Source organism: Lepus europaeus, chromosome 9 (assembly GCF_033115175.1).
Source record: "Lepus europaeus isolate LE1 chromosome 9, mLepTim1.pri, whole genome shotgun sequence".
NCBI classification, from domain to species: Eukaryota; Metazoa; Chordata; class Mammalia; order Lagomorpha; family Leporidae; genus Lepus; species Lepus europaeus.
The window spans coordinates 29,320,894-29,344,495 of NC_084835.1; the positions used below are offsets into that span (position 1 = coordinate 29,320,894).

At 44.9% G+C, this 23,602-nt stretch overlaps 1 protein-coding gene across 4 annotated transcripts in view; it reads right to left on the reverse strand.

The window, feature by feature from the left end:
- ERC2 (ELKS/RAB6-interacting/CAST family member 2) overlaps positions 1 to 23,602 on the reverse strand; it is a 1,040,531-nt gene that overhangs the window by 95,399 nt on the left and 921,530 nt on the right. The window contains exon 18 of one of the 4 annotated variants that reach the window (XM_062201109.1): positions 7,369 to 7,452. The exons of the other annotated variants lie outside the window; for them this stretch is intronic. Coding sequence (XP_062057093.1) covers positions 7,396 to 7,452 — 57 coding nt within the window. The 3' untranslated portion in view covers positions 7,369 to 7,395. Of the gene's footprint in view, positions 1 to 7,368; positions 7,453 to 23,602 lie in introns of those variants that run through there. 4 annotated transcript variants of the gene reach the window in all.

Consider the following 23,602-nt stretch of genomic DNA (forward strand, 5'->3'; position numbering starts at 1 on the left):
AATGCCAGATGTATCTGTTGAATGGCCTTTTTACTGACGATTTCAGGAAGATGGGGCTGCTGGAGGGGCAGCCAAGATGACAGCATTGATTAACAAAGGGGCAGATTGTCTGGGGACATTCTTCTCTGACCTTACCCTCCTCCCTCAGAAGGAATTATTCTAGAATGGAAAGTTTCCACCACAAACATCTGCTTGCCAGATCTGCCCCAATACTGTAGCCACCAATGAGAGCCACCAGGCACCATGGACTTGCCCTAGGACTGGCAGCTACTCGAAGAAGGACACAATGAAAACATCAAACTCATCATAGAAGACAGGAGTAGCACAATTTTGATGGGGACTTCCTTTAAATATCAAAAGATTCTCCATCTAAATGTAATTTCATTTCTCTTATTCTTCGGGAAAAATACCTGCTGACCAACAGCTCCTAGGAATTCAAGAATATTCTTAAATGCCAAAAATTTTAGAAGTCACACTAGGGTCTATTACACATTTCAGAGTACTTGTCCCACAGGGACAAGTGCGCAGTCTTTGGCACTCTACCCATTAGATATCAATATCAACACATACACACATACAACTTGAGTTGCAATAACTGAAAATGTCTCCAGACATCGCTATAGGTTGTCTGTGGAGCAAAACAGCCCCTTCCCCCAAGTGAAACTCACTGATTTACATTTGATCTTAACCCAAAGGCCACGAAGCAATGACAATCACTGTTTGAAACTTCCTCTATTTCATGAGAGCTCTTAGTGAGGCAAGCTGTGCTGGACAAGAGTGAATTCTGGGTAAGAAATTCTCAGCTGCAATACCCACCAAGGTGGGAGATTCTGATGAGGTCTAGGATAATGAGCAGTTTCTTTATTTAATCATTTATTTTTATACTTCCGGGTTCATCTCTAAGCTGGAATCTCGAGGATCAAAAGGGCTTCGGATGGGTAGAAGACTCCAGTTCTGGGGGCCGCTGATGTGACCTTTGACAATTATATCCCCTTTTGGAACTCACTTTTCGCAACAAGGAAGCTCACACCAGACCCTGCAGCAAAAGAGTAGAGCCAGGATGCAACGTGGAAGGGGATTTCACGCATCCATCACCCATTAAAAGTGCAGTAGTGGAGTCCCAGCTGGCATCAGACAAGGCCAAGAGCTGAATCACCATTGCAGAGAACATCAGCAGGGGATTAAAAAAACAAACAAACAAAAAAAAAAAACAACACAAATGTGTAAGGTTATCTCAGGATTGAGACGTGTCATCCCTAAGGGACAAGATGGTAAAAAAGATGGTAGATATGGGACCTGGACAGCAAGAGGATATCTGATGCTCCCGGAGGAAAGGTGCAAATAAAGGCATGAGAGCAGACAGAAAATACGTGGAGCAGGGCCAAAGGACCCGTGAGTACCAGGACAATACAATGGAGGCAAACGCTAGAAATGATCCAGCAAAATGACCGACTTGTCACTGTAAAGAAAAAAACAATCCACAGGGATCTAGGAAGAAAACAAGAGGCTGCCTTCGACAAGGACAAATCTGGCAGGCCTTGGATACCCGCAGGTACAGCAATATCTCTCCATCTTTACACAGAAGATGTGGCACACATAGCCCCTCACCCCCTTAAACCACAGTTTTAGTTGATATATATACAGGATTTCAAATCAACATGTTGTGACTAGTTTCTCTGTATTATACTTCTTTTAAGTTTTAAGAGCCTCTTTTCACAGGTGAGCTCTTGTTTGAATCCGCCTTCGTGACAGTGATCTGGAAGGCTCAATACCAGCTCAGGAAGAGTGCAGAACATGTGCACCAGGGAGCAGAGGAGCGGTGCACAAGCCACAGTGAGGCCTTCCAAAGCCGTCCACATGGACACGCTCTTAAAGCCTCACGCTGAGTACTGAAGTCAGAACCCCCAAGGTAGCACCCAGGCCAGTGCCCGTGTGGCACCTATCCACAGCCTACATGGTAAGCAACTGGGGACAGCCTTATAGGCCCTGCCAAATGGCATCTGGACAAGAAGCTGGACAGGAAAATATGGACATTATTCATGCTTGCTGCTGGCCACAGCACACCCTCTGCACCGTCTTCTCCTGCAGGTCCACATCAGGGCCACAGTGCTGATGGAGACCAGGGAGATATTTCAAATCAGGGGAGTGAGCTGGGTTTGAGCACGGCCGACATAAGGGATCAATAAACTGGAGACGGCAGCTGGGGGACTCCTGTGTTCTCACATCCTCATAATCTTAAGGCCTGGTGAGCAGGATCATCTGAGATTTCCTCAAAAGCCAGAAGAACTGGAATTACAGGCTATGTTTTCAGGGTTTTGGAACCCAAATACAACCTGGGCAGAACTGACGTATAGATTCAGTTTGGGATGCCAGCCTCAAACTCTTCACATCTACAGGAACTGCCTTTCTAAGTCCCATTCTCAGGGACAGCTGTGGCCTTTTCCAGCAAACAGAAACCTGGGCACCCTAAATGACTACCTTCATTAATTTGTTAACTATTTTTAAAGCCCGTGAGATGGTCCTAGAGCTCATCCTCTCCCTGTCATTCAGTCTCTGCTGTGGCTATCTGCAGACAACCAGCAAGCGGTCCCTAGACACTCTAAAAATGTCAGAGCTCATGTCATGAGTTCAGGAAATGAGCAGCTCCTGCCTATGGGAGAGTTCTGCCTCTCTGAAAAGAAGCAGACACACTCAGAGCCTGGTACCCTGGACTGCTGCTCCCAAACCACAGGAGAGCGATGAGAATCAGGGCTTCTGGAAAAGTTGGTGGGACAGGAACACAAGGGGATTCAGAAGACTGTCAGTGTTCCACTTCCTCTGTAGCAGCCAGCATTCACTGGGAACCTCCCAGGAGCCAAGGTTTGTGTTCCAGCACTACAGTCTAACAGTAAATTCTCAGTCACTGCTTTTTGATGGGTGGATAGATAAAGAACGCATCAGACATAGCTTTTATCTCACAGCCCTGAAAAAAGCCCATGTGGCAAGGACTTTGGGATTTGCAGAACCTCTTCTCTCACTTGTGAATGATTTCTGAGTGACACATAGGTGCAAAGCCGGTGTGCTCAGGACTGAGGAGCACAGAGATGGAGAACCTGCCCTCAAGTGCGTCCTTGCTAGAGGGCCAGACAGAGCACACAAAAAGATACCTCTGTGTCAGGAAAGCATTAAGGGACACAGGTCCTCACCCCCATGGCTGCTGGCCACCCCCAGGAGAATCTCTGCTGATGCCGCCAACTCTCCCCTAAACGCCATGTCTGTAAGAAACCTCCAGGGCATGGTGAAGGTCCCTTGCAGGCACTTTGCTCTCAAGGAGGAGAGTCCCTTGAGGAGGGGAATCAGACAGAGGCCCTGGAAGAGCTAGAGGAGCCAAGAAAAGGTCCTGGGCACGTGCAGGCTCAGAGCATCTACTGTTGGGGGTCACTGGGAAATCGCAGTCTCCTGAGACACAGGGCTGTACCCCAGGGTTCACCATGCAGAGGTGTCCTCACCATTCCCTTGGATGCTTAGAAACTTCTCTGCTGTGGTAGCCTCTGGGGGCAGAATTCCAGCTTCCGTGGGAGGTGATGTGGACACCACCCATTGCCCCATCCCACACTGCCGGCCTAGACCCATACCTGGAAGCACTCCTGAACATCTTTCAGCTGTCAGTCTGCATCCCAGGTCCCTCCCTGCTAGCTCCAGAGGGGCCTGTTCCCCTGTTCTTTGCTCTCCTAGCTCCCTATACTCATCTGTCAGAGCATCTTCCTGCATGAGAACAAGTGGTTATTTGCTAAAGCCTGCCCAGCCTCTAGGCTGTAGGTTCCCAGAGAGTGGGGACAGGGAGCATCTGTCCTATCCCAGGAAGGCAGACTGGCTTAGGAACAGGAAGGGCTCCCTCCTGTGCCCTGAAGCTCCAGGGAGCAAGGAGACTTTCCTCCTCTCCCATGGGAGCTCCTTACAAGGGAAGGGGAAGTGAGAGGCTGCGGGAGCACTTCCCCCATCCCCACCCCCTAATGTCCTTTTTGGCACCTCCAAGCTAAACTTTCATCTCTCTGGAGAAGATCTCAAATGAGGAGCTTCCTAACGAGCAAGGGCCACCTCAAAGCTGGAGATGCCAGACTGCATACGAAATCCCACTACTGTGAAAGCTAGAGCTGGGGATAGAGAAAACACAAACAACACCAAAAGCCAAAGACACCATTGTTCTTGTTCTTAGACCCTTTAAGAAGCCCCTTGCAACAAATCCAATTCATCTTTCAAAGAAGCAAATCATAATTAAAATGTGTTTTTCCCTTTCTCATTATGAAGAGAATCTTGAGATATGAGATTTTCCCATTCCATAAAAATGCAAACAGCTGCTCTATTCCCAAATCACACATTATAGATAACATCCCAAAAGTCAAAATTGACATTCACAGATAATTTTTTAAAAAGGCAAAACCGAAGGGAGGTGGTCCTGTCTTTCCTAAAACTAAACAAAGGCATCAAGAGTCCTTCTTGGGCTCTGTCGCCAGTGCCGCGGCTCAATAGGCTAATCCTCCGCCTGCGGCGCTGGCACACCAGGTTCTAGTCCCAGTCGGGGTGCCGGATTCTGTCCTGGTTGCCCCTCTTCCAGTCCAGCTCTCTGCTGTGGCCCGGGAGTGCAGTGGAGGATAGCCCAAGTGCTTGGGCCCTGCACCCCATGGGAGACCAGGAGAAGCACCTGGCTCCTGGCTTCGGATCAGCGTGGTGTGCCGGCCACAGGGCGCCGGCCGCGGCGGCCATTGGAGGGTGAACCAACGGCAAGAGGAAGACCTTTCTCTCTGACTCTCTCTCTCACTGTCCACTCTGTCAAAAAAAAAAAAAAAAAAAAAAAAAGAAAGAAAAGAAAGGAAAAGAAAAGAAAAGAAAAGAAGAGTCCTTCTTGGGCTCTGTCCACCCTGAGGATTCCATACTCAGCAATTCACCTCTTCCCAATGCCACAGTTAATCAGTTCCCAGGGTGCGGCTGAGCACCACGCCTACCTAGCCAACTCTCACGGTGAGAAGTCAACACGAATACACGACATACTGTGTTAAATAGTTCTGACTTTGCTATGATAAGGCCACTAATACTGATGGCTATCACTATATTATCAGTATCAATATTGATCAATATATTAATAAAGCAATATATGAACCAATGGGGCCAGCAGTTTAGAAATGTTTACTTCAGTGACCAAGTCTATTATTGAACTCTCACCACTCTCCCATCCCTCTTTCCCTTTCCTTACATTTCTGCTGACACCACACTCAGCAGGCAGGTTTGAGGATTCGAAAGCAAGCCAGGGCAGTGGGGCCCAGTCCTGGAGGAGGGAGGGAGGAGCACCAGATGAGGCTTAGAAGGTAGGCAGGGGCCAGAGCATGCCAGGCCTTGTAGGCCTTAGCCAGGTATTTATATTTATTACAAGTACAAAGGGAACTGCCTGGGGTGGGGGTGCGGGTAGGAAGTGAGCCTATGATGTAATGTACATTTATAAAGATTGCTCTGCTTAACTGTCTGGCGAATTTATGCCTTCTGTCCTTGATCAGATCATGAGCTCCTGGTCGGCAGGACTATAGTCACACCCTTTGACACCCCACATTACGCGCTGGCAGGATTTTAAACCAATGGCTCTTAACTTTGGCGTGCAACAGGATCACAGGGAGGTTCATTCAAACACAGCCTGCTGGACCCCACCTACAGAGTAGGGTCTCAGGGGAGGCCTGAGAATTTCCCAGGTGATGCTGGGATGGGGCTGCTGGGTCAGGCACTACATTTAGAGCACTATTGTTTCAATCTGTTTGCAGAATAAATCAATCCGGGAAAGGATGCAAAAATATTTTCGAAACAGAGTGCATAAAGTTTGACCTAATACGGCAATCGTTTACTCTAATTTAATTTGGTTTGAGTCTGACCTAACTTGGCAATCATCAAATCCTAACTTTACTTTTTCTTCTTAAAAAAAATCATTCTGTTCATCATATTGTGTGCTGACCAAAGGACTAGCTTACTGCCTACGAAAGTACTGAGAGGAAGCAGATCAGTGTGATTAGACAAGATGAGACACTTCAGAGACAGCACTGCCAAGTTTAATTATAAATTAAATGTCATTCAAAGTTGGTGTGTGTGTGTGTGTGTGTTTTTTTTTTTTTTTTTTTTTTTTTTGGCAAAAGTATGTGATTTATTTGTGTAGGCAGTTACTACCTGCCTCGATCCAGAAAGGATATGCGGTGGTGAGGCATCCCTTGGTGCTGTTCCAAAACTGAACATTACACCAAACTTCTCCTTAGAACTCAGGAATAAAGCTCACCATGGCCCATGGCTGTTTGGTTCAAAGCGTGCAACATTAAAGTACACACATATTCCAGAACGGAGTAGAGCCAAACTCTTTCCTAGAAGAAAGCCCTCAAGGTTCCAGCTTAGGTACTTTTTATGCCAAAGCAAAAATGCAACTCAAGAATGTAAAAAAATGCAGACTGGGCACCAACAGCAGGAGAGCAGATTTCTGACAGAGGAGAGCTGGGTGCAGGCGGCTACGCAAGGAGCACAAGGCCAGTGCCTCGTGGTCTCTGTGGGTTTACTCTGTTCTGCCACATGTGAGGCTGTGGTTTCCGAATGCAAACGTCCATCCACCCAGAAATCATTACTGCAGGGCAATCGCCAACAGGCAGTTCAAACTCTTGGACAGCTTGGGGTTTAGGGCTTCAGGGGGAAACTTTCTTCCATGAGTTCACACTCAGCTTGGGGAAGAAGCTGGTTAACAACCTCAGCACTGTGTAGGCCTATGCCCAAGCACTGAGGAGCAGTACAAAGTCAAAACTCATCTGTCTACAGGAGGTTTGCAGGATCTCAGGGCCTAAGGGGTTGGCTGGGGAAGGGGGGATTCTAAACATCCAAAGCCACGAAATCAAAACAAGAAAGCCTGTTGACAATCACAGGCCTTGAAAAGCAAATAAAAAACCTAATCGTCATTAAATAGCAACCAGTGCATGCCCTTCCTATCCATTCACGCACCAAGAAACAAACAGCTCTGTGTGCGGCCACCATGAGGCCTACGAAACAATTACCACAGGGAGATGATGAACTTAGATTCTTGGTCTATGCCGGTGGGAATTGTGGAGCAGACTGGCTATGAATTACATATAAAAATAGCAACCCCTGCACTCCAGCAAAGAAAATATGTGAGCCCCCAAATCCAAGGTCATTATGCAGTCTCTGGGAAACCCAGCACCCCACAGCATTTGCAGTTACCCACCTCCAAAAGGGTAGAAGTCAACACCGGACCTGCTCTGGTGTTAAACTGCCACCGGATCCTCCCCGCTGTCTCCCTCCTCCTCTTCTTCTTTACAGACAGGTAAAGTTGGATCTCTTGAAGGAACTGGGGGCTCCCACTCTAGGCAAAGGTTGGACAGGTGATCAATGTACAGCATGAGATTTGGCTGTGCCTACGTGCCTCCGACAGAGCTGGATCATCTGGGGCAATGAAAATTATAAGCAACAAGAAAGCAGTATTAACAGTGAAGGTAGGGAGACCCGGGCAGCATACAAAATTCCCTAGGACACCAGCAACCATTCCTTTGCTCATTCAGTCGATCCACACCACACTCATTTAGCACTGTGCCAGGTTCTGGAGATCGGTTTGTTAACAAATACGAACACAGGCCCTGCCTTTGTGGAGCTTATAAGTGATCAAGGGAAAGACCATGAGGTGAGCAGTTATAGTGCATTGGGTAAGGGAACCTACAGGATACTGTGAGGAACTAAGCAAAGGCAGCCAACCCACACTGGCATGAACTGACCTTTAACACTGAGCCAGGAGGACCCACAGAGTTAGCCGCACGAGATGGGGGGGGGGGTCAACCCATGTAAGATTTGTGAGACAAGAGAGCATGGCAGGTCTGAAGGGCTGGAAGCCCTTTACACTCGGCCTTTCCCCAGCCCATAATCCTAAATCCAACCTGAGCTCCCAGATTTGGGATCTGCATCCCTCATCACAAAGAGCTCCCACAATCCAGTTTTGTTTCAATCTTTCTGGTAAGATCTCACAAAAGCAAGGAACTTAGAGCATAGAGAGAATGTTTCTATGAGAATAGACCAAGCAAAACAATAATGTTGAGTTGAACTTCCACAGAATAGAGCCACGTGCAGTGATCAGTTTTCTGTGGATCAGCATCTGGGGTAGGTGAGACACCATCCTCATTCAGGGTTGTTGGAATGGACAAGATGCTAGACTGAAGGTTGCCACTGCCAATGTGGAAGCCCCAAGGCTTCTTCCCTTGCAATTTCCCACTTTACCCCAGCCTTCCTCCCTGGGAAACAGCATGGAGAGCACTTTGCCCTTCCTGTCCTTGCTATTTTTGATGTATGAAAAGCTATCACGGGGCCGGCATTGTGGCACAATATGTAAAGCTGCCACCTGCAGTGCCAGCATCCCATATGGGCACCAATTCAAGTCCAAGCTGCTCCACTTCCGATTCAGCTCTCTGCTATGGCTTTGGAAAGCAGTGGAAGGTGGTTCAAGTCCTTGGGCCCCTGTACTTGCGTGGGAGACGCAGAAGAAGCTCTTCGCTCCTGGCTTCAGATCAGTGCAGCTTCAGCCGTTGGGGCCAACTGGGGAGTGAACCAGCAGATGGAAGACCTCTTTCTCTCTGTCTCTCCTTCTCTCTCTGTGTAACTCAGTTCTCAAATAAATAAATAAATCTTTTTTTTTTAAAGATTTTTATTTATTTGACAGGTAGAGTTACAGACAATAAGAAAGAGAAACGTCTTCCCTCTCTGTTCACCCCTCAAATGGCCACAACGGCTGGAGCTGCACTGATCCGAAGCCAGGAGCTAGATGCTTCTTCCAGGTCTCCCATGTGGGTGCAGGGGCCTAAGTACTCAGGCCATCCTCCACTGCTATCCTAGGCCACAGTAGAGAGCTGGACTGGAAGAGGAGCAACCAGGATTAGAACCAGTGCCCATACAAGATGCCAGCGCCGCAGGCGGAGGATTAACCTAGTGTGCCACGGCACCGGCCCCAGTAAAGAAATTTTTAAAAGAAAACAAGAAAAGAAAAGCTATCACAAATGGGACACCTCCCACTTGCCTTATGCAGCTAAGGGAAACCAGAAGAGCTAATGAAGCCGATCTTGTCAGGAGGCCTCCTTGTGGGAGAAAACAAAACAAAACAAAAAGCCTATGAAAGTCCCAACAGCTTGAGTTTTGTCCAGGGTTCTAGTTGCCTTGGCATTATGAAAGAGACCATTGTAAGGGATGGTTTATGAAGGGCAACAAACACATGGTCATTTTACCAACAACTCAGAGCCCAAGTAGCTTTCCTTTATATTTTCATATGATCATGTCGTTCAAGTGCAGCAAACAATAGCCCTGACCGAACACAGAATGAAACAGAACCTTCCAAGAAGCAGAGCACGCAGCAATTGTAGAGACAAAGAAAGGATGTCTTTTTAACCTATGACAACACAAATTTGTTTAGGTTTTCCCTCCACTAAGTAAGTAAGCAATTAGGTTTTTTCCAATAAAAATATCCCCATGCATGTGCAAACACCAGGGGCAATCATATAATTACCCTGCCCAATCAGATTCAATTGCTGACGGTTGAGTTCCCACTGCTCATTAACTTCAGATCCCAACGAGGTCTTTACGGAAGCCCTTTCCGTCTCCTTACAAAGGTTCCTATGATACTGTGAGCAGCCCCGGCACTACCTCATGCAGGATAATCACCCCCCCAATCACCAGGGCCAAGGACAGCCTACTCTGGCTGCCCTCTGAAAAAATAGAGAAATTTGAAGACACGCTGACTTAAACACCCTTGCTTCATTTGGGGATCTCACTTCTAAATATAATAGTAACCTTTCACCCCCACACTTTAAGTGCCATAATTATGTAATTAAAACCAATTATGTCATTTAACAGACTTTTTCAAGCCAATTACTTCAATCATTGACCTCTGAAGATTTCCCACACTGACCTGCAACAATGAGGATTGGGATAAATTTAGACACTAGCTTCCGAAGATTGGCATGGCATAGCTGGGTGGGTTACAGCTGGCCTAGATTCTTCTAGACTCCAGATTGAACTGAATTCATTCGCACCTGACACCACCACTGCTCCCTGTTTGCACTATTCTGCTAGTATTAAGGATATTTGCTCGATTGTTCATTCCCACCCCGATAGTAACTTCTATGTTCCAGGTAAGAAAGAGGTGGTAGAGTTCATGAAGTTAATAAGGTTATCTCAAGTTAAGCAGTTAGTTAAGGGCAAAACCAGAGCACAACCCTGTGTCTTCTGCTCCACAGAATCCAAAACCTCTTAGTAGCAGGCAGTGTATGACTGTGTGTGTGTGTGTGTGTGTGTGTGTGAGAGAGAGAGAGAGAGAGAGAGAGAGAGAGAGAGAGAGAGAGAGAAAGAAATATTTTCATTTTCCTTGGCTTCCATTTCTCCTAGTTTGATGCTCTACCACAACTCTTTTTTTTTTTTTAAGATTTACTTATTTATTTGAAAGGCAGAGTTACAGAGAGGCAGAGGCAGAGGCAAAGAGGAGAGAGAGAAGTCTTCCATCTGCTGGTTCTCTCCCCAGATGGCCGCAACAGCAGGAGCTGAGCTGATCTGAAGCCTGGAACCAGGAGCTTCTTCCAGATCTCCCACATGGGTGCAGGGGCCCAAGGACTTGGGCCATCTTCCACTGCTTTCCAGGCCATAGCAGAAAGCTAGATCAGAAGTGGAGAAGCTGGGACTCCAATGAGCATCTATATACAGCTAGGGTTTTAACCCGCAGTGCCGGTGAGCCCCAGTTCTCCTTTGAGACAACAAAACTGCCTACCTGAGTCCACGGGCACCATATGAAATTCCACTCCAGCACGCAGGGTTATGACGTGATAATTTAGGCTCCTGGTGGTATTCCCCTACCTAGTACTGGTTCTGGGAGAAGCATCTGAGCCAATCAAAGCCAACCGGACACACAGAGCCTTGGCTAAGGCTCTTGGGGAAGAGCCTCATTCTTCCTAATTGTGCTTGCCTGTGATAGGAGGTACGCTTTCGTGGTTCATCTGCCATCTTGGCATCACTGATGGAGACTAGAGCCCCGACAGGAGGGAGCAGATACATGAGAATATGGGTTCGTCCAAAACCACCGGGGAGAAAATAAGCAGACGCAGCATGCGCCGACCTACAGCTTGGCTAGACATGATGACCATGATGGGATTGAGCATGGCCCTGTCTGTTGCTCACAAAATAGTGAAGCGCTTCCAACTTACGAGTTATTTAAGGAATATGCCATTTTATGGGCATGAGGAAGCACTTTGATCTGCAAAATGATTTTTATCACAAACTAAACATCCTTGTAACTTTTTGGTCTTCTGCTTTTGTCAATGTTGTCTCTCTTTGGAGCTGAGACAGCTGCTGGAGCTGAGGAGACCTCCCTTGACCTTGCTCTTGGGGACCCTTCTGCTCTCCAACTCCCGGATCCATGTGGGGTGCCAGAACTCAGGACACTTGCATGCATCAAAATGGAGCCTTTGCTTTTTTCCCAGGCCTTGGGGAAAGCAAAAAAATTTAAGAATTTCCCTAATGGCAGAGTTTTCAATCTTGGTACTATCAACGATTAGAGCTAGATAATTCTTTGTTGACTGGGACTGCCTTGTGCATTGTAGGATGCTTAGCTCAATCCCTGGCCTCTACCCACTAGATGCTAGTAGCACCTCTGTCTTCAACTTGGGACAATCAAAAACGTCTGTGGACATTGCCAGATGGCCAGAAGGAGGGGTCAGCTCCAGTGCTTTAGTAGAATATTTGAGGTATTTATTGGGTTTTCCTCATAGCATTTTTGAAAGTGTGATATTTTGTATTATTACTGTCTCTTCTACTTAACAGTGTGAGAGTAAGGGAATGATCACTCTCTTTTGAACTTTGCGAGAGTTCCTGAGAAATACCTTAAAAAGAAAATCCCAAAGATAGCAAAACTGTGGTCTGTCACAGCTACACAGCCACACAAAACTTGCTAATCCACTAAGGACGCTGGTGTGAGGCAAATGTATCAAATGGAAGTAATTTTACCTAAATATCAGTAAGAAGAAAAAGATGTAGAGGAGAAAATTAGAAATGAAGAACAGGCAGGTATACAGTGAGTTCCAAAGTGGGTGTCTGGCTTCTCAAGTCCACAGGAAAAAAAAAAAATGGAATCTTAGGATGACTGCTGTTTCCTGGATTCAAGTTCTGCCAAAAATGTGGAAGAGGCTGGGCCCAACAGAAATGATCCCTCTAGCAAAGATCTAAATCTCAACTCACTCTGCAGAAAAAAAAAAAAAAGCCCCAAACTGTTTTAAAGCCTCACTTAGTTGGACAAATGGGTGAAGACATTTAAAATAAGCAAAATTGATGTCTTTGTTAAATATTTTCAAGGAAAGACATTTACTTGCCCTTGAATGCCAATAGGAACTAAGACTGGACTGGCAGGGTTCCCTCCTTTAGGACTGAATTGAACGAGAAGATAGAATTCATCAAATTAACATATATTGGGGGCTTTTGATTACAGTTGGCCCTTGACTGAGGCAGGAGTTAGGGATGTTGCAGCCCCTCTCCCTCACAGTTGAAAATATCTGAAATACCTTTACGAAACACCTTGTTTTCCCTAAACCTTAACTACTGGGGCCAGTGCTGTGGCTTGTGGGTAAGGCCACTCCCTGCAGTGCTGGCATTACCATATGGGTGCCAGTTCAAGTCCAAGCTGCTCCACTTCTGATCTTGCTCTCTGCTGTGGCCCGGGAAAGCAGTGGAAGATGCTCAAGTTCTCAGGCACCTGCACCCACGTGGGAGACCCGGAAGAAGCTCCTGGCTCCTGGCTTCAGATCAGCGCAGCTTTGGATGTTGCGGCCAACTCGGGAGTGAACCAGTGGACGGAAGACCTCTCTCTCTGTCTCTCCTTCTCTCTCTGTGTCACTCTGACTTTCAAATAAATAAATAAACCTTAAAAAACAAACAAACAAACAAAAAAAACCCACTTAGCTATTAGTAGCCTGTGGTGGACTGGAAGCCTTGCTGACAACATAAAGTCAATTTACACACGTGTTTCATGCAGTGTGCATATTGTATACAGTCAAAAATGCATGACAGCCTCAGGAGATCACTTTTTATTGTGATGTCCATTTCCTGGAGAGACAGCCATTCGGAGATGATCAATGTCACAGAGCATGTCAAGTGGATCCTCACAACACTTGAGTTTACCATAATAGCAACAGGAAGTGGGGTGAAAAAATGAGACAGTAGTACAGTATGTACTGCCTTTAAGTTCATGTAGTTGTGATTAAATAATGCATCTTTACATTTGTTTACATTTCTCTGGACTGTGAAAGGTACCACATACAATCTATAAGTGTGTGTGTGTAAGTTTTGACCTTTGTATTATAATTTTCCATGTATTGTATTAGAGTAAAAGATAAAATAACTTCTTTACATACACCTTTTGCATTTATAACATATCTTTTTCTAAATTTTTTGAGATTTCTATGTTACTTGGTTTCAAGTTGTTAAAAATCTCCAAAAGCCAGAAAATCTCTGTGTAAGTGGACCCGCACAGTTCAATTTCATGTCATTCAAGAGTCTACTGCACTTTGGCTGTTTTCTGAGCTGTGTCTTCACACAATCGGCTGAGACTGGCCCAGGAATTTCAGAATATTCGGACTCCAATGGGGCTTCCGAGCAGGTCCTGGCCAGGTGAGTCAGGGACCCAGGCTGGTTTGTGTGTGCATACTGGGCTTTGTTGGTCTAAGTACTTGACCTGCTTTACTCTGAGGAGCAGGTTTCTGGTTTTTCATATTTTCAAGTGGGTCTGAAACTCAGGATAAAATATTAAGGAATGGTTGGTATAAAGGTTTCCTTTAATTTTGAAAAGTTTTTCTAAGGTAAATGCACATATTTTTAAGTATAAAGTTCCTGATTTTGAGTGAATTTCTAGAACTGTGCAGTTATCACCCAGAGCGGTTTTACAATATTTCCAGCATGCTCTAAAAGCTCCTGTGACTGTCTACAGTAAACTTCATTTTTACAACCAAAGTTCTAGGTTGAAAGAAGGCTATTTTTTCACATCTGCACAAAGCTAATCGACTTTTTCCCCTTTCCAAGCAAGCACATTACTAACAAATTACTTGTTTATCTGAAATTCAAATATGTATTACAGTACATAAGGCGTAGTAGGTTAAGCCTCTACCTGTGGCGCCAGCATCCCATATGGGTGCCAGTTTGAGTCCCAGCTGCTCATCTTGTGATCCAGCTCCCTGCTAATGGCCCAGAAAAGCAATGGAAGATGGCCTGAATGCTTGGGCCCCTGCATCCACATGGGAGAGCTTGAAAAAGCTCCTGGCTTCAGATGAGCCCAGCTCCACTGTTGTGGCCATTTGGGGAGTGAACCAACAGATGGAAGACCCCTCTCTTTCTATAACTGCTACTCAAATAAATAAATCTTTAACACACACACACACACACATGATAGTATAGTTGTTAAATCTGGCAACCCTAGCCCAGACCAAAACAGAATTAAGCAAATAAATGGATGCTCATATCTAGAAACAAATGTTCTTATTTGGAGCACTGTAAATAACATGAGAATTATTTTATCAAATTTGGACTAACGAGGTTCTGAGATTGGTTGGGTGCTTATTTCAGTTAGGACTAAGACTGAGAGCTAAAGTTGTGGAATTCATGACCCAATTGATGTTTTACAAGCAAGCCTGGAACCTCGGGCACTTGTAGGATTATATGCTACATTTGCCTTGAAAGGTTAAAGTGGATGTGATTGTTAACCTTGCAGCTCAAGATCAGAACTGGAAATGTGACTTTTAGGGGCACGAATTATAGAGAAATCACTGTTAACCCTTTCTAGGCATCACAAACTCCTTTGGGAAAATCTGATCAAAGTTTACAGATGCTCTGCATGGAAAAATGCAAGCACATACATTCACAACAATTTGTAGAGAATTGCATTTTGGAAGTGGGGGTACAGAGATCATAGATTCCATGATAGTGTTCTTGAACCACTGGGCCATCCTGAAGTCTTAGCCTTATTTTTTTTTCTTTTTCCTTCCATTTCTGCAGGAAAGAAAGAAGTTGGGGTAAGGGCAAAGGAACTAGGTAAAGCAAGAAAATATGGCCAGGATGCTCTTGGTCATCAGTGTCAAGACTTGAAGCAACTCACCTAAACTCAGGTGTCATTGTTTGGGAAGTAAGCAAACTGACTTGACTCTGTTTTCACAGGTTATGGCTCGTGGATCTAGAGGAAGGTATTTGGGAAGGGGTTGTGTAGGTCTCGGAGCACAGCAGAAGAGTTTGTATTAAAGACAGTTTTAAAACGACTGGACTATGTGATTGCCCCAAGTCACCCAGCACTCCCAGTCCTCTGATCATCTGCTCCGAGATTCTAGAGTGCAGTCCATCCAGGGGGACAGCGGGACCGGGCACTTTCCTGTTGAGTCCAAGGGAAAGTGTTTGGCAGGCACAGGAGAGAAAGGCATCTCAGCCCGTCCCACGCTCCAGTTCTGCAGCTTTTCTTTCTGCCTTTCATAGAAAAAACTGTGCAGATCAGGCAATGCTTGGCTAAAACTTGCTTACTTATCTTCTGGTAAAATTGAAAAAAAAAAAAAAGTTCCCAAATTACAGGAATTTAACTTTCTTTTGAGTGCTAAGGACTTCGTGTGATTTATTAGCTCATTATATTCTGTCACACCAATGATATCAGGAGTCCAGGTGAATAAAGGACTGGTGTGCCTAGGCCTGGGCTTCAAAAACAGTATCTCTTTTTGTGCCTTAATGCTACTTACAAAGTAGGCCCCGATACTATCATTCTCATTTTTCAGGAGCAAAGACCAAGTGGAAAAAGCTTCAGACTTACACAAAGTCACCAACTTGGCCAATGACAAAGATTTCAATTCAGAGCCTACATTCATATTGGGTTGAAGAGATGAATTATATAACCTACAACTCCCAAAATTACAGCTTTTATTCATTTGCTCTCAAAAACTCTCTATTTCATGGTATTTACTATCATCCTGAATGATATGGACCATAAAACTATTTTGAATATTTATTTATACTTATTGACATCTAAGCAAATTCGCCATGTCCATAGTCATCACCTCCAAGGAAAATGTATTATTTAGTTTTTAGGATTTATCTTATCTGTCCTTGGGCCTTGAAGCAGCATGAGCAATGCCTCGTACACGCTGTTCTTACTTGTTGTCATAGGATACCAGCAGCCTGCTGGGAAAAGCATGCTGGGAAGTAATGTTCTGCACTCTGTGTAAGACTTAAAAAAAAAAAAAAAGCAAAGCTTGTGTAAATCACAGACAAAGTTGACAAATTTCACGGCTTAGTCATGGTTAACATATCAGATTTCATGGCTTGACAGAGATTAACAAGAAAATCATATTAGAGTTACAAGTATTAGTAGATTCTGAGATATTTGGTTAAAAAAAAAAAAACTCCAAGCTTTCCAAATTCCAGTGCCCACTGACACCACTCTTGTCCTTAGCCCCATGCCTGTACAACCAGGGGAGAGCACTTGGCATCTTCCATGATCCTCAGAATCAGTCACCTCTCTGCTCTCCCAGGGCTGAGCCAGGATCTTGGGGACCACAGGCAAAGGTCTCTGAGCAAGGTCTAGCATTTAGAACCCAACTCAGAAAACCCGGAGGGAGAAAAAAATAAAACAAACCAGACCCTTGCTTGTGTACAATACAGGTATTTCATCCTAGCCTCAAATGCAAGAAGAAGGAGGGGAATGTATTGTCATTTCTGGAACTATGATATTTGGAGGTGTGTGTGTTGGGGGGGAAGGGCAATTTTCCTGTCTTTCTGAGGAGGCAATTCAGCAGAGGCTTTGTTGTTAAAAGTAGTGGCTTGGGAGCTTGGACTTCAAAAAGCCTGCTGCCTGCCTGCCTGCCTGCCCAGCCATTTGGCCTCAGGGCTCTGCATATCCTCTTTCTGCTGAGGCCGGCTTGCCTGTCAACTTTGCATAAAAGACAGCCAATTTGTCAGCCATTTGCTTTAATTCTCCTTCTGAGTCTTCCTAAGAGAAACTCCCTATACCTTCTGGTCTTCAATATCGTGTATCTGACCGGAGGACGGAAATTCACTCCCCTTCTCGGGCCATCCTCCTGGGTCTTATAGGATGTCCTTAATCAGAACCATATTACCCAGCGAGAGGAAGTCCCTGCACAGACCCTGGCAAGACACTAGGGCAAATGAGTTTCAGAACACTGAAGGTCAAATTGGGACTAAAAACTGCAGTTTCTATAGTTGTCTTTAGTTGCCTAACTCTTAAGAAACCAAGACTTGGGTAAGCAGCAGCCACTTAGCAGAGCTCCATCAACTGCTGGGCACAACAGGCAGTTGTGGAAATCAAAGTCCTGGCATTGCAGGTACTCTGCACAGGAGCAAGGATGTTCTCATTCTGTGCAGACAGCTTTTTGTCATTTTTATTTATTTAGTAGAAAGGCAGAGTGGTAGAGCCGGAAAAGGAGAGACACAGATTTTTCCAGCTGTGAGTTCACTCCCAAAATGGCTGCATGGCCAATTCTGGGCCAGGCCAAAGCCAGGAGCCAGGAACTCCATCTGGGTCTTGGTTGCTCAGGACCATCATCCGATGCCTCCCCAGGTGCTTTAGCAGGGAGTTAGATCAGAAGGAAAGTAGCTAGGACTCAAACCCGCACTCAGACATGGGATGCCAGTGTTGCAAGCAGTGGCTTCACCCACTGTGCCATGACACCAGCCCAGGTTTTTATAATTTAAGTAGCATTTTAGACCGGTAAAAATAAAAAAGAGCTAACTTTTGTCAAAAGCTATAATTATCATTCAACTGTATTTATGCATATATTTATGTATGTAAATCACATTAATCATAACAGCTACTATTTACTGTGCTTCCCTTACAAGCTCAGCACCATGCTAAGCACTTTCCATGCATTATTTAGTCTCTCAACAAGCTAGCATGGTAGGGACTATCTTCTCTGTTTTATAGATGGAAAAAAACTGAGATTAAAGAGGAGATTCAAGCCACAAAGACACAGAGCATGAAGCTGCACTGAGGAGCGCCTGTGTTTTTAACCACCACAGCATGGGAAGCCCTGGAAATTCTCTCTCCACTGCCACTGAGTTGAGTACCTGAGCTGACTCTGGAAAAACTACAAATTTCCGGGGTGGGCGTGAGAAGCAATATCACTCCCTAACACATGAGTGTGAAGGAGTTGGGCAGTAGTCCAACCCTGAACCTTCCTCCCAGGAGGGCGGCCTACAGGGCTTTGGGCAGCTGGAGCCAAGGGTGTGAAAGGCAGAAGCTGTAACAGAAAGCAAGGACCTACCTCTTTCACACATTTTGCTCAGGGCCAGCCTGGCTGGGAATATTCAGAACCAGAGGGATCAGGGGACTAAGTGGAAATCTGTCCCCTACCCACTTCCAAACTAATAGCTTTCCCTTCTTGTGAGTGGGTTGGCCCTAGAGATTTGGGGCAAGAAATCTTTCCAGCGCCTCTACCTTAACTAATGCTGGGAGGGCAGTTCACAATTACAGGAGGAATGAACTTTTTCATCAAATGCCCTTCCATAAAACCATTTCCCAGGAAATGGAACACAGCATGGAGCGAGCCGACTGCAATTTTCCACCAACAATGAGCATCGTGGGGCATAGGTACTATATTTAAATGATTTTCCTCCAGCTTTTTGGCAAGGCTGTCCGTCAAAGAGACTTAGAGAGTTGGGCTGAGGTCTCATTCCCCTCCGGCCAGCAGGATTGGAATGTTTAATATGGCCCTGTCTCTTCAACACCCATGTGTAAAACACCAATAAACAAGCCAGCAAAGACCTACAGGCCTAATTGCCTTTTAACTCCGCCAAGATGATAAACTCCCAGAGTAAGGACGGAAAGACTCCCAGGGATTTAACAAGTTTATCTGCCTGCCACTTGAACATTTTCTGTCTGCCTACACTTCAGTGAATTCACCAATAAAAGGATGAAAGGGCCCCGAGCCTCACACCCCTCCATGGCCCAGAAGTCCCAGATTCAAAACGGCTGAGCAGCAAAAGTTAACTTGGGAACTGAGTTTTGGTTTTGGTGTTGGTAAGGTCTGGTGTGAGGACAATGGGGTCTCCTGCCCGTTTCTACCACTGGCCACTTCCCTTCTCCTGACCTAGGCCCACAAATCTTCACTTCCAATGAAGAAAATGGTTCACACAAGGACAACTCATCCCGAATCCCCCAGCATTCCAGTTTCCTGCACTGACAGGAGCAAAACTCTGCTTGTCTTTGTGGTAGGGGAGAGGGAGCAGGGTCTGGAGAGTCATGAGCGCCATGTTTACTGTGCCAAGGGCACTTTCCATCATCTCAACTGACTTTCAAGTTCAGCCTTTGCTGTTTTTGTTGGTTCCTGCCCAGCTCCCCAGAGAAGAAAAATTTTGAGGGCTCTGTACCTCTTGGAGTGAAATGGGAAAGACAGAGCAAAACAAAAGACTTAGGGGTAGGTAGAGAGAGATAGTACTATTCAAGAGATGTGAATGGACATAATCCCTTAGAGAGTTACAATATTTATTGATACCAATATATAACTCCCCTTTTAGGAATCTACTCTAAGTGAATAAAGTGTTAGCACAAGCAGCTTCAGCATTCTAATAGGGAACATTTAAAAACAATTAAATGTTCACCTTTAAGGATTGGTGAAATAGTTCAAAACTCTATACTCTGCAGCTATAAAAATGATATTTATTAACATGGAAAGGTATCCAACAAGTAACATGAACTATATGAAGCTGAATATAAAAACATAATATGATCCCATTCTATTTTTCAAGGTTTTATATAGAGAGAAACTAGAAAATATATTGTTCACCAAAATGTTAGTACAAGTATTTCTGGATGGAAAATTTCATTTTCTTTGTTTCTTTTTAAAAGATTTATTTGAGAGAGAGAGAGAGAGAGAGAGAGAGAGAGAGAGAGAGAGAGAGAGAGAATGAGAGATCTTGCATTCATTGGTTCATTCCTCAAATGGCTGAAACAGCCAGGGATGGGCCAAGCTAAATCCAGGAGCTCTATCTGGATCTCCCATGTGGGTGGCAGGGGCACAAGTACTTGGGCCATCTTCGGCTGCTTCCCCAGGTGCACTAGGAAGAAGATGGATCAAAAGCAGAGCACCTGATACCTGAACTGGTTCTTCAACATGGAATGCCAGTATTGTAGGTAGCAGTTTAACTCCACTGTGCCAGAATGCCAGCCTCTTCAATTCTCTTTTACAAAGACTTTTAAAATGATTTGAAAGTTTTAATAAAAATATGCATTGCCTTTAGAAATCAGGTAAAATACTAAAGTGAAAAAAATAAAACATCTCGGCACCACCATGACTCTCCTGGCCAACAGGAAGAGTCACATCTGAAATAACATTATGGGAAGCCACAGCTTCTCTTCCTCAAGGAGACATGAGTAAAGTGCACTAATGGACTTGGTATTGGACAACACATAACTGTTATTCAAGTGTATTCTCCAACGAGACGAGAATCGAATGGAAAAACTTTAAGTGACCACAAAATCCCAGCGGGTGTATTTCCCAGGTGGCCCATGTTTCTCTCTTCCCTTAAACCAGGGTACAAACGTCGAGAGCTCCTCTATTAAGCGGACCTGTTCCACTTAATAAAACAAGAGCGGCTCTAGAGTAGGGTGCTTGCCAACTGAAAAATCTGGAGTACTATTTTTCTATTAAAATCTCGTCCATGTTTTTCCTATTGGAACCTGGAAACTGGACAAATTCTGAAGGAATCCAAAGGAATTTCTTTAGAAAAGAATTCTGTTAACACCAAAAGCTCCCCGAGCACTACACAAAGCAAATGCTAGGTTGCATTACGCTGAAACATAAAAGCAGGTCTCAAACCCAAAATGATGTGTCCTTCACACCAGGCTTCGTGTGCACCAGGGCTTATGCATTTGTACACTGATCCCCGCACATTTCTGCATCTCCGTTTCATAATTTCATAATCAGTTCCAGACTTCCAATTTTTTTCTACAGTGTAAGGCACAGAGTTCCAGGTTTGGGAGATGCAAGGTTTAAGGGTATGGAAGTACATCGGAAAGAATGATAAAAATAAAACAACGAAGACATTTTGCTTCCTACCCACCCCCCACCCCCACCCCGAGAAATAACAAACTAAGCACACACCATGGGACCCATTTGGTTCTCGGAAATGGTTAGAACAGGAACTTGTGCGGGATTTCGTGTGTCAAATGGGCCTTTGGTTGGGAGATTTCTGTAGCATCAGACAGAGCCAGGAGAAGCTAAAAGTGGCCCAGCATCCCAGAATTCAGCAATGTTTTAGGTGTGCCTGCCATCCTACTGCTTTTCAAATTCAGAACTCTGTCCCTCCATTACAAGCAAGTCAAGGGAAAGATCAGGTTAATCTAGGATAAACTTCATCCCTGGAGTTCAAAGGCGACTGGCCTCTCTAAGGGTTTCAATTGGAGGTTTCTTTGAAGGATTGCTCCCAGATTCATTAAAGAAATTTCAGTGACTTCACAGACTTTGGCATTAAATAGATAACCTGAGCTCTTCATTGCCCTACAAAATGACTGCTTACCTTTGAAGCTCAGCAAATTGGGATTAGGTTGGCTGTTTGCCTTTTACCTTGAAGATGACGCCACTCCATTGATCAGTAGCTAGTGCCTGGGCAAGCACCTGGTTGATCGGTGATATCAAATATATCTCTGTAATGTGTCTCTTTTAAAACACATATTCTTTTATGGACTGGCTCTGTCACAATTCTTGCTTTAGATGTAGTTGTACTGCTTGCTATTAACACCCTTCACTCCCAATAAAACAATTCAGGAAATGGTTCAAGTTTTAAAAATGCAAGTGTAATTTTTAACTAATTTTGATAGATACGTGGAGATTTTAGATGCACAGACTCGTTTCAACAATCTGCCTTGAATTTCACCTACTCAAGCGCCCGAGAGAATGAGGCTTCTCATCTGGAGCAGCATCTCTGTGCTTTGCACAGTGACTCTGCACATTCCAAAGGGGCTCGGCATAAACACAGAAGCTTTCACCCTCTAACTCCACCGTCTGTTTCCTCTGCACCCCATAATCTAAAACATCTCTTCTTCGCAGGTATATGGTCTTGGATTTGTCACGGTGAACGCGAGACTTTACAAGGCCAATAAAATGACAGCTGCACAGAGGGGACTGGGTGGCTTTTACCGACTCCGAAACACCCCTGCCTTTAACTCCCAGGGATCAGGAACTTGAAAGCGCTGGGATTCACTTAGCTCTGTGTTTGCCATAAAGTTAAGGCTAATCAGATTTCCCCCAACTTGCAGCCCCATCTTAAACCCTCAAGCTTCTCCTATGCAAACTTAACTGATGGAAGATGTGATTATACCTTCTCAGGTCATAAATTCTAGATATTTATAACATAACTGTTGTCATTTAGGTCAATTAAGATGCTTTTACTGGCTTGGAACAACTACCTATGGGGCTTGTCAAATACTCTGACAGTGGTTTATGACCCTTGACGGTGATTTTATCTTACAGGGATATGAAAGATGGCTACATGCGAGAATGGCCAGGAGGCCCTTGAAGCATTTTCCCTATGTTAAGGCCATCCATACCCCATTTCCACTCTGTCCTCTTCCTTATCCATAAAAACCTCCGTATGACTCTAAGACCTCCCCTAGAGTTGGTTTCTTTGATCACCGTTCTCCTCAAAAGACGCAAGGGGGAGATAACACCTCCTAAGACACTCTATATAAAACACCCAAGTGGTGGGCTGGCCCAGCACTCTGCTGGGAAATGCCAGACCTCCACATGTATATCATGTCCCTGAAGACAAGTGGGAAGACACAGGACCAAGGGTATTAGCTTCTCCTTCTCTCTCAAGGAATATCACTTATCCTTCCTGCTGTTTCATCTTTCAACAAGGCTCTTGGGCACCCACTATATTCCAGCCACTGTGCTAGGTCCAGGACACAAAGAATAAGGAATTCCTAACTGGCTAGAGACATGGACCCATGTATAATTACAATGTAGAGTGCTAACAGACAACAAGAGAGTCCTGCACAGCAAATTCTGGAAGCACTGCAAAGTGGCATTTCTACTTTTGGAGTGGAGGTGGTTAGGGAAGATTTCCTGGGGATAAAGCATTCCTTGTCCGAGGCTTGGAAAATGCAAGCAGACAGGTAGATTGGGGAAGAAGATTCTTTCCAGTAGGAAGAGCGAGTGCAAAGACATGGAATTGAGAAATGTGTAGGATGTGTGGGGACTGCCTCGGTCAGTGTTCCAGAGCATCACATCCCTGGGTGGGCAGTGGTGAGAGATTGGAAAAGAAGGCCAGGGCGGGCTCCTACCAGACTTTGCATTTGTATGCCACCTTTGTCTTTCAAAGGACATCTGGTAGAACAGCACTTTTTTCACTTAGCCAACTAGATGTATTTGGGTAAGAATTATTTATTTTTGTACCCAATTCTGTCTGCTCCCTGATTCTACCCACAGCTGGAATCTTCAAGTCCCCTAGACTATCTTAACGGAACTCTTTGTAACCATTGTCACACTCCCTTTGGTAGAGAATATTTTGCTTTTGATTACCAAAACAACTCTATTGG